Source organism: Oncorhynchus keta, chromosome 28 (genome assembly GCF_023373465.1).
Source record: "Oncorhynchus keta strain PuntledgeMale-10-30-2019 chromosome 28, Oket_V2, whole genome shotgun sequence".
Classification (NCBI taxonomy): Eukaryota; Metazoa; Chordata; class Actinopteri; order Salmoniformes; family Salmonidae; genus Oncorhynchus; species Oncorhynchus keta.
The window spans coordinates 2341788-2360216 of NC_068448.1; the positions used below are offsets into that span (position 1 = coordinate 2341788).

General features: G+C 40.2%; 1 protein-coding gene and 1 long non-coding RNA gene across 2 annotated transcripts; both read left to right on the plus strand.

Annotated features, from left to right (window-relative positions):
* The first annotated feature begins 2270 nt into the window (after positions 1-2270).
* On the plus strand, positions 2271-3011 carry LOC127913082 (uncharacterized). The gene is made up of 3 exons (XR_008084585.1): positions 2271-2350; positions 2494-2577; positions 2870-3011. It is a non-coding gene; the product is annotated as an uncharacterized LOC127913082 (long non-coding RNA).
* Positions 3012-5506: 2495 nt separating this feature from the next.
* zgc:113363 (uncharacterized protein LOC791449 homolog) lies at positions 5507-9834 on the plus strand. The gene is made up of 4 exons (XM_052484164.1): positions 5507-6618; positions 6777-7043; positions 9327-9453; positions 9729-9834. The coding sequence occupies exons 1-4, from the start codon at positions 6537-6539 to the stop codon at positions 9832-9834; spliced, it is 582 nt and encodes a 193-aa protein (XP_052340124.1). The 5' UTR covers positions 5507-6536.
* Positions 9835-18429: the final 8595 nt, after the last annotated feature.

Genomic DNA, 18429 nt, shown 5'->3' on the forward strand with positions numbered 1-18429 from the left:
ACGTCCGGCTGATATACTGCACGGGCAGTGAGATGTCAGGACTCTGCAACACTGGCTTCTGGTACATGCACTGTTTCAGATGCTCAAAGGCTGCTTCGCACTCTGGGACCAATTTCACCTTCTGTGGGCTTGACTTCCTGGTCAGCCCAGTGAGACCAGCAGCTCGGTCTGAGAAGTCGGCAATGAACCGCTGGTACCACCCCACCAAGCTCAAATCAAATAGCTAAATGACCATGATATGACCATCTTAAAACAATTCTAGGTGTTAAGGGTTAAAACATATACCATTTCAAATGTCTGCCTGCCTGGCTGGTCAGTCCGTCTCCTGCCCCTTGCTCTGTCTGGAGGGAAGGAGACGTCACTACGATCACCACTTCCATTTCTCCTATTCTGAAACGGAACAGCTGATACTAGTGGCAGGTAGCCTGTAATGACAGATAGTCTCCACTAGCCGGCAGGACTGCATTAAAAAAAACTTAACACCTGAGCAGCACTGATGCGTTTTGGGGAATTAAACAACGTGTTAAAAAACGAGTATAAAACAGACATGTAGCTGAATGAGATTTGTCTTATTTAATGAGATATATGCAGTAGCCTATCTAAACTAGAAAAGGGCTAACAGCAGTCAAAACTGCCCGCATTGTGACCCACAGATATATATAGTCATGATAAGAAGAAGCATGTTTTATATTAAAAGTTCTGGGCAAAGTTTTTTTGGGAAAGGCATAATCAAATGCCAAGTGTGTCAAATATTCAACAGCTGACTAGATAGACGCATCCCTAGTTAGCTCTAATGATTTAAACACATTGACCCGAGTTTCTTACTGTGGGAAAGGAAGCGGAGGTGGTCTATCTTGATGACGCTAGACCCCATCCCGGTCTCGCACTCAAACTGCTGTCCGGTTCATCCGCTAACGCGCATCTGTCCGCGCAGTCACTGCTCGCTTTTAAGACCAACACACGAGACGAGTCTATTACCGACAGAATGTCGCGGGATGTCAAGTTTTTCCGATAGTTTACAAACTCATGTTTTCTGCATTGTTTCACCCGTGGTCTAAGACTGGCATCAAGTTCAGGTAAGCATACTAATAGGTTAAAATTAGCGGGTTTTGTTTGGGATAGTTTCTTACTGTGTGGGCGTTGATTTATTTGGAAGATTCATTTGTTTTTCATAGCAGTTTATCAGTTGGCCTTAATTCATAACGATATGAATTAATGATATAAAAAATTATAGCCCTAGAATACTTAATTTGCGCATTTCCATGAACTATGACACCTGATAATAACTGGTTAGTAAAAGTTCAGTTTAAGATAAGTAAAGTAACATTTTAGTAGCCAATTCAAGAAAGACTTGTAAAGGCAATGAATAATATGACTAATAAACTAAAGTTAGTCTGAATGTTGATTTGGTGTCAACGAACCAATGTTGTCCGGTAATCATAAAGATTACGCACGAAACGTCAAGACGTGGAGAAGACAACACAAGTCAAAAATAGGCTGAGTGATTTTTTTTTATTTAAATAGGGAAGACAATGCATATGAAAAATGGAAAATGTGAAATCATTGTACCCTAAATATGTCCATTGACCTAGTTTTATATGTTCCCTACTGTACTCTGAGTCCACTCAGTTAACCATCCATACAAGGGTGTTTTGCTCATGGAACGAGTCCTTTAAACGTCTGTGTAATGAACATCTCTGAGATCAATTTCACATCTGAAATTGTTTCTCTATCTGTTTTAATTCATTTCATAATATTTAATTTAGGCCGGGATTTAATCCGATCACGCTTTTTTTTGTCGGCTTTTAAAAGCAATGTTTTTGCATTTGCAGAGACCCGCTTTTTACGTATAAACGTGGCAAAGGTCAGGTCAAACGGAAAATTACCTTTAAATGTCAACAGCAATATATAACTTGGATCTACCACTGATGAGATTGAATCCCAGCCTTTAACCCCCTGTGTTATGTTCAGGGTTGGTAACAGGTGTCTGGAGAGGAACCTGGCTGTCTGGACAACATGGAGCTGCTACAGCAGGGGAGGACAGGAGAGACAGTCATCAGTCAGGACAGGGTCAAGGGACAGGAGATGGCCAAGTGTCCCCTGGACCTGCCAGAGTACCAGACCACACAGCCACAGCCACAGCCACTACCCAATGTTTTTACCCAACAGCCACTGTCTAATGGGACAGCCGGGGAACACACAGGTGAGGTTATAGTGGATACAGGGGAGGTTATAGTGGATACAGGTGGGGTTATAGTGGATACAGGGGAGGTTATAGTGGATACAGGTGGGGTTATAGTGGATACAGGTGAGGTTATAGTGGATACAGGTGAGGTTATAGTGGATACAGGTGAGGTTATAGTGGATACAGGGGGTTATAGTGGATACAGGTGAGGTTATAGTGGATACAGGTGGGGTTATAGTGGATACAGGGGGTTATAGTGGATACAGGTGAGGTTATAGTGGATACAGGTGGGGTTATAGTGGATACAGGTGAGGTTATAGTGGATACAGGTGGGGCTATAGTGGATACAGGTGAGGTTATAGTGGATACAGGTGAGGTTATAGTGGATACAGGTGGGGTTATAGTGGATACAGGTGAGGTTATAGTGATTACAGGTGAGGTTATAGTGATTACAGGTTGGGTTATAGTGATTACAGGTGAGGTTATAGTGATTACAGGTGAGGTTATAGTGATTACAGGTTGGGTTATAGTGATTACAGGTGAGGTTATAGTGATTACAGGTGAGGTTATAGTGATTACAGGTTGGGTTATAGTGATTACAGGTGAGGTTATAGTGATTACAGGTGAGGTTATAGTGATTACAGGTGGGTTATAGTGATTACAGGGAGGTTATAGTGATTACAGGTGAGATTATAGTGATTACAGGTGAGGTTATAGTGATTACAGGTGGGTTATAGTGATTACAGGTGGGGTTATAGTGATTACAGGTGAGGTTATAGTGATTACAGGTGAGGTTATAGTGATTACAGGTGAGGTTATAGTGATTACAGGTTGAGGTTATAGTGATTACAGGTGAGGTTATAGTGATTACAGGTGAGGTTATAGTGATTACAGGTGAGGTTATAGTGATTACAGGTTGGGTTATAGTGATTACAGGTGAGATTATAGTGATTACAGGTTGAGGTTATAGTGATTACAGGTTGGGTTATAGTGGATTACAGGTGAGGTTATAGTGATTACAGGTGAGGTTATAGTGATTACAGGTTGGGTTATAGTGATTACAGGTGAGGTTATAGTGATTACAGGTTGGGTTATAGTGATTACAGGTTGGGTTATAGTGATTACAGGTTGGGTTATAGTGATTACAGGTTGGGTTATAGTGATTACAGGTGAGGTTATAGTGATTACAGGTTGGGTTATAGTGATTACAGGTGAGGTTATAGTGATTACAGGTGAGGTTATAGTGATTACAGGTTGGGTTATAGTGATTACAGGTTGGGTTATAGTGATTACAGGTTGGGTTATAGTGATTACAGGTGAGGTTATAGTGATTACAGGTGAGGTTATAGTGATTACAGGTGAGGTTATAGTGATTACAGGTTGGGTTATAGTGATTACAGGTGAGGTTATAGTGATTACAGGTGAGGTTATAGTGATTACAGGTGAGGTTATAGTGATTACAGGTTGGGTTATAGTGATTACAGGTGAGGTTATAGTGATTACAGGTTGGGTTATAGTGATTACAGGTTGGGTTATAGTGATTACAGGTTGGGTTATAGTGATTACAGGTGAGGTTATAGTGATTACAGGTTGGGTTATAGTGATTACAGGTTGGGTTATAGTGATTACAGGTTGGGTTATAGTGATTACAGGTTGAGGTTATAGTGATTACAGGTGAGGTTATAGTGATTACAGGTGAGGTTATAGTGATTACAGGTGAGGTTATAGTGATTACAGGTTGGGTTATAGTGATTACAGGTTGGGTTATAGTGATTACAGGTGAGGTTATAGTGATTACAGGTTGGGTTATAGTGATTACAGGTGAGGTTATAGTGATTACAGGTGAGGTTATAGTGATTACAGGTGAGGTTATAGTGATTACAGGTGAGGTTATAGTGATTACAGGTGAGGTTATAGTGATTACAGGTGAGGTTATAGTGATTACAGGTGAGGTTATAGTGATTACAGGTGAGGTTATAGTGATTACAGGTGAGGTTATAGTGATTACAGGTGAGGTTATAGTGATTACAGGTGAGGTTATAGTGATTACAGGTGAGGTTATAGTGATTACAGGTTGGGTTATAGTGATTACAGGTGAGGTTATAGTGATTACAGGTTGGGTTATAGTGATTACAGGTTGGGTTATAGTGATTACAGGTTGGGTTATAGTGATTACAGGTGAGGTTATAGTGATTACAGGTGAGGTTATAGTGATTACAGGTTGGGTTATAGTGATTACAGGTTGGGTTATAGTGATTACAGGTGAGGTTATAGTGATTACAGGTGAGGTTATAGTGATTACAGGTTGGGTTATAGTGATTACAGGTTGGGTTATAGTGATTACAGGTGAGGTTATAGTGATTACAGGTGAGGTTATAGTGATTACAGGTGAGGTTATAGTGATTACAGGTGAGGTTATAGTGATTACAGGTTGGGTTATAGTGATTACAGGTGAGGTTATAGTGATTACAGGTTGGGTTATAGTGATTACAGGTGAGGTTATAGTGATTACAGGTGAGGTTATAGTGATTACAGGTGAGGTTATAGTGATTACAGGTGAGGTTATAGTGATTACAGGTTGGGTTATAGTGATTACAGGTGAGGTTATAGTGATTACAGGTGAGGTTATAGTGATTACAGGTTGGGTTATAGTGATTACAGGTGAGGTTATAGTGATTACAGGTGAGGTTATAGTGATTACAGGTGAGGTTATAGTGATTACAGGTTGGGTTATAGTGATTACAGGTGAGGTTATAGTGATTACAGGTGAGGTTATAGTGATTACAGGTTGGGTTATAGTGATTACAGGTGAGGTTATAGTGATTACAGGTGAGGTTATAGTGATTACAGGTGAGGTTATAGTGATTACAGGTTGGGTTATAGTGATTACAGGTGAGGTTATAGTGATTACAGGTTGGGTTATAGTGATTACAGGTGAGGTTATAGTGATTACAGGTTGGGTTATAGTGATTACAGGTGAGGTTATAGTGATTACAGGTGAGGTTATAGTGATTACAGGTGAGGTTATAGTGATTACAGGTTGGGTTATAGTGATTACAGGTGAGGTTATAGTGATTACAGGTTGGGTTATAGTGATTACAGGTGAGGTTATAGTGATTACAGGTGAGGTTATAGTGATTACAGGTTGGGTTATAGTGATTACAGGTGAGGTTATAGTGATTACAGGTGAGGTTATAGTGATTACAGGTGAGGTTATAGTGATTACAGGTGAGGTTATAGTGATTACAGGTTGGGTTATAGTGATTACAGGTGAGGTTATAGTGATTACAGGTTGGGTTATAGTGATTACAGGTGAGGTTATAGTGATTACAGGTGAGGTTATAGTGATTACAGGTTGGGTTATAGTGATTACAGGTGAGGTTATAGTGATTACAGGTTGGGTTATAGTGATTACAGGTTGGGTTATAGTGATTACAGGTGAGGTTATAGTGATTACAGGTGAGGTTATAGTGATTACAGGTGAGGTTATAGTGATTACAGGTTGGGTTATAGTGATTACAGGTGAGGTTATAGTGATTACAGGTTGGGTTATAGTGATTACAGGTGAGGTTATAGTGATTACAGGTGAGGTTATATTGGATACTATGTATATGTATATGTATACCTGTACTGGTGCAGCAGAGCTCCCAGGGCCCTCTGTAAGTGTTATTGTGTTGATCCTGGTGCAGCAGAGCTCCCAGGGCCCTCTGTAAGTGTTATTGTGTTGATCCTGGTGCAGCAGAGCTCCCAGGGCCCTCTGTAAGTGTTATTGTGTTGATCCTGGTGCAGCAGAGCTCCCAGGGTCCTCTGTAAGTGTTATTGTGTTGATCCTGGTGCAGCAGAGCTCCCAGGGCCCTCTGTAAGTGTTATTGTGTTGATCCTGGTGCAGCAGAGCTCCCAGGGCCCTCTGTAAGTGTTATTGTGTTGATCCTGGTGCAGCAGAGCTCCCAGGGCCCTCTGTAAGTGTTATTGTGTTGATCCTGGTGCAGCAGAGCTCCCAGGGCCCTCTGTAAGTGTTATTGTGTTGATCCTGGTGCAGCAGAGCTCCCAGGGCCCTCTGTAAGTGTTATTGTGTTGATCCTGGTGCAGCAGAGCTCCCAGGGCCCTCTGTAAGTGTTATTGTGTTGATCCTGGTGCAGCAGAGCTCCCAGGGCCCTCTGTAAGTGTTATTGTGTTGATCCTGGTGCAGCAGAGCTCCCAGGGTCCTCTGTAAGTGTTATTGTGTTAATCCTGGTGCAGCAGAGCTCCCAGGGCCCTCTGTAAGTGTTATTGTGTTGATCCTGGTGCAGCAGAGCTCCCAGGGCCCTCTGTAAGGTCTGCCAGAGCTGATGGTGAAGATAGTGATGATTCTATGACAGATCACAACACAACTGACGACGCGTCACATCTCCTACCAAACAGTATACCATCAAACCCATACCATCTACCGAGAGGTAATGCTACTGATAATGATGGAAACACTTCAAAACATTACTTCAACAGCTTCTCCTTTTATTACCTTTATGATAAATGTTCAGCGCTGTATAAAGTAAACATTGATTGATAGATTGATTGATTGATTGATTGATTGATTGACTGCTCACTCACACAGTAGAGCTTTCCAGCGGGGTCCCTGTGTCGTCCAGTCCGAAAACTTCCCCCAAGACCCTGATCAACGGAGCCTCCCCCTCCCCCGTCTGTACCCCTCCATCTGCCTCTCTTAACCAGAGAGGATGGAGCCCTCCTCAGTCCCCTCAGTCCCCAGCCTGTGACAGACACCATGGGCACCCTATTAAAAAACAACACCTGCCTTCCACCACAAGGAGCCAGAACTCATTGAAAGCTGACGCCACTCAGATAAAGGAAATAGCTGGAGATGGTGAGAATAAAAACTATTATTCTATATTCATTTGTTTACATTTAGACAGTCAATACAAATATTATATGACATGAATAGTTATAGTGGATACAGGTGGGGTTATAGTGGATACAGGTGGGGTTTATAGTGATTGACTCCGCTGTCACATGTGGGTTTGTTTATAGTGGAGTTTTGACTGGGTGGGGCTATAGTGGATATAGGACACAGGTGGGGTTATAGTGGATACAGGTGGGGTTATAGTATAGTGGGGAGTACAGGTGGGGGCAGGTGGGGTTATAGTGGATCAGGTGGGGTATAGTGGATACAGGGCTACAGGTGGGGTTATAGTGGATACAGGTGGGGCTATAGTGGATACAGGTGGGGTTATAGTGGATACAGGTGGGGTTATAGTGGCTACAGGTGGGGTTATAGTGGATACAGGTGGGGTTATAGTGGATACAGGTGGGGTTATAGTGGATACAGGTGGGGTTATAGTGGATACAGGTGGGGTTATAGTGGACACAGGTGGGGTTATAGTGGATACAGGTGGGGTTATAGTGGACACAGGTGGGGTTATAGTGGATACAGGTGGGGTTATAGTGGATACAGGTGGGGTTATAGTGGATACAGGTGGGGTTATAGTGGATACAGGTGGGGTTATAGTGGACACAGGTGGGGTTATAGTGGATACAGGTGGGGGGGCTACATCGTGGGGTTATAGGTACAGGTGGGGTTATAGTGGATACAGGTGGGGCTATAGTGGATACAGGTGGGGCAGGTGGGGTTAGTGGATACAGGTGGGGCTATAGTGGATACAGGTGGGGCTATAGTGGATACAGGTGGGGCTATAGTGGATACAGGTGGGGTTATAGTGGATACAGGTGGGGCTATAGTGGATACAGGTGGGGTTATAGTGGATACAGGTGGGGCTATAGTGGATACAGGTGAGGTATGTTGTAGCTTCGTTACACGTATGATTATACAAAAGCAGACAGAAAACATGGGTAAGGACTGTGTAAAAAATGAACAGTGGAATAAAGGTCTTCAAATATTGTTGACTTGAGTTCTAAGAACGTTTTTGTCAGGTGTTCGGGTCCCTTCTACACTGCTCGGGTAACGATAACTATGCCAGAAAAGGAGACACCTCATTGGTCCTAGCTGGCAGAATCATTGATTTGAACCAATGAAATAGGTTCCTGTCTGGGGCAGTGTGAACAGATCACCAGAGCACACGTTGAGACATGTCGTCGTCCCCCCCGTCACTACGATCTAGTCTTTATCTTAAAGCCACCTTGAAGCCACGCTCCCCTCGGACAGCTTTATCAGTTCTGCTGTATGGCCCCTCACCATCAGGCGGTCACCGATAAACAGTTGGGATACGTTGACCTGGTGGCGTTACACAAGTCACCAAACGGCTAAAAAGAAAACACTCCATTTTTTGTTATTCAATGATATAAAATGAGGCTTTGTTATTATTAAACTGGCTATAAATACATGAAATGTAATTGATTGACACATTAATTGATTGATATGCCATATATTATTATATTATTATTATATTATTATTATTATTATATTATTATATTATTATTATATTATTATTATATTATTATTATTATTATATTATTATATTATTATATTATATTATATTATTATATTATTATTATTATTATTATATTATATGCCACTAATGAGTTGTATGTTTTGTCTAAATGTAATATAATGTTAATCTGTCACTCCTCACCCTTCATGGCTTCAAATATACCGTATTTAATATATAATATTATCAGGTGTTAACCCTGGGTCCTGGCCTTAAATATACCGTATTTAATATATAACATTATCAGGTGTTAACCCTGGGTCCTGGCCTTAAATATACCGTATTTAATATATAACATTATCAGGTGTTAACCCTGGGTCCTGGCCTTAAATATACCGTATTTAATATATAACATTATCAGGTGTTAACCCTGGGTCCTGGCCTTAAATATACCGTATTTAATATATAACATTATCAGGTGTTAACCCTGGGTCCTGGCCTTAAATATACCGTATTTAATATATAACATTATCAGGTGTTAACCCTGGGTCCTGGCCTTAAATATACCGTATTTAATATATAACATTATCAGGTGTTAACCCTGGGTCCTGGCCTCTGTGTGGTCTTTTCTTGTATTTAACCAGGAAAAGACTGTTGAGGTTAGTAAACCTCTTTTAGGATGGGGACCTGTCATGAGGTCAGCAGGAAGCACATATGTTCTCTATATTCTAATTAAATATATGTTATTCCCCCCTACCCTCCAGACTGCTGTGTACACTGTGTCCTGGCCTGTCTGTTCTGTGATGTGCTGTCCCTGTGCTCGGTGCTGGCCCAGTGTCTGGCGTGCGGAGAGGGCTGTGAGGTGCTGTGTTGCTGTGGTCCTGGGCTACTGTATTTAATATATGGCCTGTCAGGTGGAACCCTGGGTCCTGCTCTGCCCTGTTGGATTGTGGGACATTATCAGGACTGTCCTGCCTTAAATATACCGTATTTAATATAGTCTTCAGACTGTCTGGAGATCTGTCTGGAGTGTTGTTCTATCTGCTTCCCTGTGTAGAAGAAGAAGAAGAGGAAGAAGAAGAAGAGGAAGAGGAAGAGGAAGAGGAACATTGAAACATTTGACAGAAATACAGGTGGAGTGTTGTTCTATCTGCTTCCCTGTGTAGAAGACGAAGAATGGAGGAAGAGGAAGAAGAAGAATGGAGGAAGAAGAAGAAAATTGAAACATTTGACAGAAAGACAGGTGAAGTGGCTCTGTGTTCGGCCTCCTAAACGGACTGAGCTGTAATAGACGAGACAAATGACCCCGACCACCATGTTGAACACTTTTCATTACCCCCCCCCCGTCAGATGTCTCTGTTCAACACCAACATTGATTAAACTTTGGCTTTTGGGTTTATTTAATATCAGTGTTTATTTTGCAAAGCCATTAAGCCACAGCACAGGTTGGGGATGAGATGTTGTACTGAGCAGTCTGACCAGTCAGGTTGAGGATGAGATGTTGTACTGAGCAGTCTGACCAATCAGGTTGAGGATGAGATGTTGTACTGAGCAGTCTGACCAGTCAGGTCGAGGATGAGATGTTGTAGTGAGCAGTCTGACCAGTCAGGTTGAGGATGAGATGTTGTACTGAGCAGTCTGACCAGTCAGGTTGAGGATGAGGTGTTGTACTCAGCAGTCTGACCAGTCATTGATTAAATGAGATGTTGTTTATTTACTATCAGTCTTACCAGTCACAGCACAGGTTGGGGATGAGATGTTGTCGCAGTCTGACCAGTCAGGTTGAGGATGATGTTGTACTGAGCAGTCTGACCAGTCAGGTTGAGGATGAGATGTTGTACTGAGCAGTCTGACCAGTCAGGTCGAGGATGAGATGTTGTACTGAGCAGTCTGACCAGTCAGGTTGAGGATGAGATGTTGTACTGAGCAGTCTGACCAGTCAGGTTGAGGATGAGGTGTTGTACTGAGCAGTCTGACCAGTCAGGATGAGGATGAGATGTTGTACTGAGCAGTCTGACCAATCAGGTTGAGGATGAGATGTTGTACTGAGCAGTCTGACCAGTCAGGTTGAGGATGAGATGTTGTACTGAGCAGTCTGACCAGTCAGGTTGAGGATGAGATGTTGTACTGAGCAGTCTGACCAGTCAGGTTGAGGATGAGATGTTGTACTGAGCAGTCTGACCAGTCAGGTTGAGGATGAGATGTTGTACTGAGCAGTCTGACCAGTCAGGTTGAGGATGAGATGTTGTACTGAGCAGTCTGACCAGTCAGGTTGAGGATGAGATGTTGTACTGAGCAGTCTGACCAGTCAGGATGAGGATGAGATGTTGTACTGAGCAGTCTGACCAGTCAGGTCGAGGATGAGATGTTGTACTGAGCAGTCTGACCAATCAGGTTGAGGATGAGATGTTGTACTGAGCAGTCTGACCAGTCAGGTTGAGGATGAGATGTTGTACTGAGCAGTCTGACCAGTCAGGTTGAGGATGAGATGTTGTACTGAGCAGTCTGACCAGTCAGGTTGAGGATGAGATGTTGTACTGAGCAGTCTGACCAGTCAGGATGAGATGTTGTACTGAGCAGTCTGACCAGTCAGGATGAGATGTTGTACTGAGCAGTCTGACCAGTCAGGATGAGGATGAGATGTTGTACTGAGCAGTCTGACCAAAAATGGAAAAATCAATCGTAAAATTGAATTAATTCTCAAAAATTGAAGTTTTTTTTAAATAGCAAGCTAGGACTAAGGGAAGAATACTATAAAAGCTGAAGAAGGCGTGACAAGTCGACGTCCAGGAAGTAATGGGATGACTGTAGATCATGACAGTTAACAGTACAGTGATACAGAGGGAGCAGCTTTGAGCCAGTTGTCTTACAGCAGGAAAAGAATCCTGCAGCAACAGGAAATGGGAATTATTGTTCTGGATTATAATTAATGGACATATTTTTTTGTAGGGGTTGATACAGTATTCATAAGGGAAAATCTAGTCTGCAATTTCATAGTGAAAACTACAATCTTTAGAAGCTTTTTTTAATTATCTCAAATACAGCATCTGTATTTATTTTTCTTTTTTTACAATATGAGATTTAACATTGGTTTATAAGATATGCTGTTACAATATGAGATTTAACATTGGTTTATAAGATATTCTGTTACAATATGAGATTTAACATTGGTTTATAAGATATTCTGTTACAATATGAGATTTAACATTGGTTTATAAGATATGATGTTACAATATGAGATTTAACATTGGTTTATAAGATATGCTGTTACAATATGAGATTTAACATTGGTTTATAAGATATGCTGTTACAATATGAGATTTAACATTGGTTTATAAGATATGCTGTTACAATATGAGATTTAACATTGGTTTATAAGATATGCTGTTACAATATGAGATTTAACATTGGTTTATAAGATATGCTGTTACAATATGAGATTTAACATTGGTTTATAAGATATGCTGTTACAATATGAGATTTAACATTGGTTTATAAGACATCTTGTGCCACTTGCCTCTGTCTGGATGAGTACACACTATACGTCATCTATGTGAAAATTAAGCTGTTTCATTTCGTATTGATGAGATCTTCCAACAATCAATATGCAATTCTGAAAACATATCTATATAGACAACATGTTGTAAGACAAGATGATTAGAAAAGTAGGTGAAACATGGAGTTTTAAACCTCTACTAAACCTTCTCCTCTCCTTGTCCTAAAATAGTAACTTCTGAAATATTTTCCTTTGTCTTTAACTGGCAGGAAATCTGTTTCGTATCTGGATGTTAAGTATACAGTATCTAGTCTGGATGTTAAGTATACAGTCTCTAGTCTGGATGTTAAGTATACAGTCTCTAGTCTGGATGTTAAGTATACAGTATCTAGTCTGGATGTTAAGTATACAGTATCTAGTCTGGATGTTAAGTATACAGTATCTAGTCTGGATGTTAAGTATACAGTCTCTAGTCTGGATGTTAAGTATACAGTCTCTAGTCTGGATATTAAGTACACGGTATCTAGTCTGGATGTTAAGTATACAGTATCTAGTCTGGATGTCAAGTATACAGTCTCTAGTCTGGATGTTAAGTATACAGTATCTAGTCTGGATGTTAAGTATACAGTCTCTAGTCTGGATGTTAAGTATACAGTATCTAGTCTGGATGTTAAGTATACAGTATCTAGTCTGGATGTTAAGTATACAGTATCTAGTCTGGATGTTAAGTATACAGTCTCTAGTCTGGATGTTAAGTATACAGTCTCTAGTCTGGATATTAAGTACACAGTATCTAGTCTGGATGTTAAGTATACAGTATCTAGTCTGGATGTTAAGTATACAGTCTCTAGTCTGGATGTTAAGTATACAGTATCTAGTCTGGATGTTAAGTATACAGTCTCTAGTCTGGATGTTAAGTATACAGTATCTAGTCTGGATGTTAAGTATACCGTATCTAGTCTGGATGTTAAGTATACAGTATCTAGTCTGGATGTTAAGTATATAGTATCTAGTCTGGTTGTTAAGTATATAGTATCTAGTGTGGATGTTAAGTATACAGTATCTAGTCTGGATGATAAGTATACAGTATCTAGTCTGGATGTTAAGTATACAGTATCTAGTCTGGATGTTAAGTATACAGTCTATAGTCTGGATGTTAAGTATACAGTATCTAGTGTGGATGTTAAGTATACAGTATCTAGTCTGGATGCTAAGTATACAGTATCTAGTCTGGATGTTAAGTATACAGTATCTAGTCTGGATGTTAAGTATACAGTATCTAGTCTGGATGCTAAGTATACAGTATCTAGTTTGGATGCTAAGTATATAGTATCTAGTCTGGATGCTAAGTATACAATATCTAGTCTGGATGTTAAGTATACAGTATCTAGTCTGGATGCTAAGTACTCAATATCTAGTCTGGTTTAAGAGTACATTGTCTAGTCTGGATGTTAAGTATACAGTATCTAGTCTGGATGTTAAGTATACAGTATCTAGTCTGGATGTTAAGTATACAGTATCTAGTCTGGATGTTAAGTACACAATATCTAGTCTGGATGTTAAGTATACAGTATCTAGTGTGGATGTTAAGTATACCGTATCTAGTCTGGATGTTAAGTATATAGTATCTAGTCTGGATGTTAAGTATATAGTATCTAGTGTGGATGTTAAGTATACAGTCTCTCGTCTGGATGATAAGTATACAGTATCTAGTCTGGATGTTAAGTATACAGTATCTAGTCTGGATGTTAAGTATACAGTATCTAGTCTGGATGTTAAGTATACAGTCTCTAGTCTGGATGTTAAGTATACAGTATCTAGTGTGGATGTTAAGTATACAGTATCTAGTCTGGATGCTAAGTATACAGTATCTAGTCTGGATGTTAAGTATACAGTATCTAGTCTGGATGTTAAGTATACAGTATCTAGTCTGGATGCTAAGTATACAGTATCTAGTCTGGATGCTAAGTATGCAGTATCTAGTATGGATGTTAAGTATACAGTATCTCGTCTGGATGCGAAGTATACAGTATCTAGTCTGGATGTTAAGTATACAGTATCTAGTCTGGATGCTAAGTACTCAATATCTAGTCTGGTTTAAGAGTACATTGTCTAGTCTCGATGTTAAGTATACAGTATCTAGTCTGGATGTTAAGTACTCAATATCTAGTCTGGTTTAAGAGTAGATTGTCTAGTCTCGATGTTAAGTATACAGTATCTAGTTTGGATGTTAAAAACCTCTACAGGATCGGTGTCCCTTCCACGGGACGGTTAAGCTAACATAGGCTAATGTGATTAGCATGAGGTTGTATGTAACAAGAACATTTCCCAGGACATAGACATATCTGATTTGGGCAGAAAGCTTAAATTCTTGTTAATCTAAATGCACTGTCTGATTTAGAGTAGCTATAACAGTGAAAGAATGCCATGTGATTGTTTGAGGAGAGTGCACAGTTACGAACTTGAAAATGTGTCAATAAACCAATTAGGCACCTTTGGGCAGTCTTGATACAACATTTTGAACAGATGTACATTGGTTCTTTGGATCAGTCTACAACTTTGCACAAACACTGCTGCCATCTAGTGGTCAACATCTACATTGCGCCAGGGCTGGAATAATACATTATGGCCTTTCTCTTGCATCTCAACGATAATGGTACAAACAACAACAAAAAATGCATGTTTTTTTCTTTGTATTATCTTTTAATCTAATGTGTTATATTCTCCTACATTAATTTCACATTGTCCACAAACTGCAAAGTGTTTCCTTTCAAATGGTATCATGAATATGCATATCCTTGATTCAGGTCCTGAGCTACAGGCAGTTAGGTTTGGGTATGTCATTTTAGGCGTAAATTGAAAAAAAAGTTGGATCCTTATTAAGAGGTTTTTAAGTACACAGTATATAGTCTGGATGTTAAGTACATAGTATCTAGTCTGGATGTTAAGTATACAGTATCTAGTCTGGATGTTAAGTATACAGTATCTAGTCTGGATGTTAAGTATACAGTATCTAGTCTGGATGTTAAGTATACAGTATCTAGTCTGGATATTAAGTATATAGTATCTAGTCTGGATGTTAAGTATATAGTATCTAGTCTGGATGTTAAGTATACAGTCTTTAGTCTGGATGTTAAGTATACAGTCTCTAGTCTGGATGTTAAGTATACAGTATCTAGTGTGGATGTTAAGTATACAGTATCTAGTGTGGATGTTAAGTATACAGTATCTAGTGTGGATGTTAAGTATACAGTCTCTAGTCTGGATATTAAGTATACAGTATCTAGTCTGGATGTTAATTATACAGTCTCTAGTCTGGATGTTAAGTATACAGTATCTAGTGTGGATGTTAAGTATATAGTATCTAGTCTGGATGTTAAGTATATAGTATCTAGTCTGGATATTAAGCATACAGTATCTAGTCTGGATATTAAGTATACAGTATCTAGTGTGGATGTTAAGTATACAGTATCTAGTGTGGATGTTAAGTATACAGTATCTAGTGTGGATGTTAAGTATACAGTCTCTAGTCTGGATATTAAGTATACAGTATCTAGTCTGGATGTTAAGTATACAGTCTCTAGTCTGGATGTTAAGTATACAGTCTCTAGTCTGGATGTTAAGTATACAGTCTCTAGTCTGGATGTTAAGTATACAGTATCTAGTGTGGATGTTAAGTATACAGTATCTAGTGTGGATGTTAAGTATACAGTATCTAGTGTGGATGTTAAGTATACAGTCTCTAGTCTGGATATTAAGTATACAGTATCTAGTCTGGATGTTAAGTATACAGTATCTAGTCTGGATGTTAAGTATACAGTCTCTAGTCTGGATATTAAGTATACCGTATCTAGTCTGGATGTTAAGTATACAGTCTCTAGTCTGGATATTAAGTATACAGTCTCTAGTCTGGATGTTAAGTATACAGTCTCTAGTCTGGATGTTAAGTATACAGTCTCTAGTCTGGATGTTAAGTATACAGTCTCTAGTCTGGATGTTAAGTATACAGTATCTAGTGTGGATGTTAAGTATACAGTATCTAGTGTGGATGTTAAGTATACAGTATCTAGTGTGGATGTTAAGTATACAGTCTCTAGTCTGGATATTAAGTATACAGTATCTAGTCTGGATGTTAATTATACAGTCTCTAGTCTGGATGTTAAGTATACAGTATCTAGTGTGGATGTTAAGTATATAGTATCTAGTCTGGATGTTAAGTATATAGTATCTAGTCTGGATATTAAGCATACAGTCTCTAGTCTGGATATTAAGTATACCGTATCTAGTCTGGATGTTAAGTATACAGTCTCTAGTCTGGATATTAAGTATACAGTCTCTAGTCTGGATGTTAAGTATACAGTCTCTAGTCTGGATGTTAAGTATACAGTCTCTAGTCTGGATGTTAAGTATACAGTATCTAGTGTGGATGTTAAGTATACAGTATCTAGTGTGGATGTTAAGTATACAGTATCTAGTGTGGATGTTAAGTATACAGTATCTAGTGTGGATATTAAGTATATAGTATCTAGTCTGGATGTTAAGTATACAGTGTCTAGTCTGGATGTTAAGTATACAGTCTCTAGTCTGGATGTTAAGTATACAGTATCTAGTCTGGATATTAAGCATACAGTATCTAGTCTGGATATTAAGCATGCGTGGTTATTGAAAGTCATTTTAAATCAAGAGAAAGTTTCTATACAATTTTATAAATGCAGACAGATAATTTGTTAAATCGACATGGTGGGCTATTTTTGTATCTGTAAAATTAGTTATGTGAGAAATGGTTGTGGAAATGCCTTTACAGTGGGGCAAAAAAAGTATTTAGTCAGCCACCAATTGTGCAAGTTATCCCACTTAGAAAGATGAGAGAGGCCTGTAATTTTCATCATAGGTACACTTCAACTATGACAGACAAAATGAGGGGAAAAAATCCAGAAAATCACATTGTATGATTTTTAATGAATTTATTTGCAAATTATGGTGGAAAATAAGTATTTGGTCACCTACAAACTAGCAAGATTTCTGGCTCTCACAGACCTGTAACTTCTTCTTTAAGAGGCTCCTCTGTCCTCCACTCGTTACCTGTATCAATGGCACCTGTTTGAACTTGTTATCAGTATAAAAGACACCTGTCCACAACCTCAAACAGTCACACTCCAAACTGTATGTGAAAATATTGCTTTAATAACCAACATAACAAAGTAAAAGTCGTGATATGTTGTGCCGTCCTCCCACTATGACTCGGGGAATCGTGCAGTTTATTAGGCTCCTCCCACTATGACTCGGGGAATTGTGCAGTTTATTAGGCTCCTCCCACTATGACTCAGGGAATAGTGCAGTTTATTAGGCTCCGCCCACTATGACTCGGGAATCGTGTAGTTTATTAGGCTCCTCCCACTATGACTCGGGAATCGTGCAGTTTATTAGGCTCCTCCCACTATGACTCGGGAATCGTTCAGTTTATTAGGCTCCTCCCACTATGACTCGGGAATCGTGCAGTTTATTAGGCTCCTCCCACTATGACTCGGGAATCGTGCCGTTTATTAGGCTCCTCCCACTATGACTCGGGAATCGTGCAGTTTATTAGGCTCCTCCCACTATGACTCGGGAATCGTGCAGTTTATTAGGCTCCTCCCACTATGACTCAGGGAATCGTGCAGTTTATTAGGCTCCTCCCACTATGACTCGGGAATCGTGCAGTTTATTAGGCTCCTCCCACTATGACTCTGGGAATCGTGCCATTTATTAGGCTCCTCCCACTATGACTCGGGAATCGTGCAGTTTACGGTGACGAGTTTCTTTTTTTGTTGAATTTTACCCCTTTTTCTTGGTATCCAATTGTTGTAGTAGCTACTATCTTGTCTCATCGCTACAACTCCCGTACGGGCTCGGGAGAGACGAAGGTTGAAAGTCATGCGTCCTCCGATACACAACCCAACCAAGCCACACAGTGTGCATCCAACCCGGAAGCCAGCCGCATCAATGCGCCGGAGGAAACACCGTGCACCTGGCAACCTTGGCTAGCGCACACTGCGCCCAGCCCGCCACAGGAGTCGCTGGTGCGCGATGAGACAAGGACACCCCTACCGACCAAGCCCTCCCTAGTGTGCTTCGCCCCACGGACCTCCCGGTCGCGGCCGGTTACGACAGAGCATGGGCGCGAACCCAGGGACTCTGATGGCACAGCTGGCGCTGCAGTACAGCGCCCTTAACCACTGCGCCACCCAGGAGGCCCTCAATGAGCCTTTTCAATTAATATCGAGGGTCTTATTCTGGTGACATGAGGATCGATTCCTGGCTGCCGTTTGACAAATAATAATCACATCATGTAGACTAGACAACCCACACTGTATCTGCCAGCTGTTGGCAAG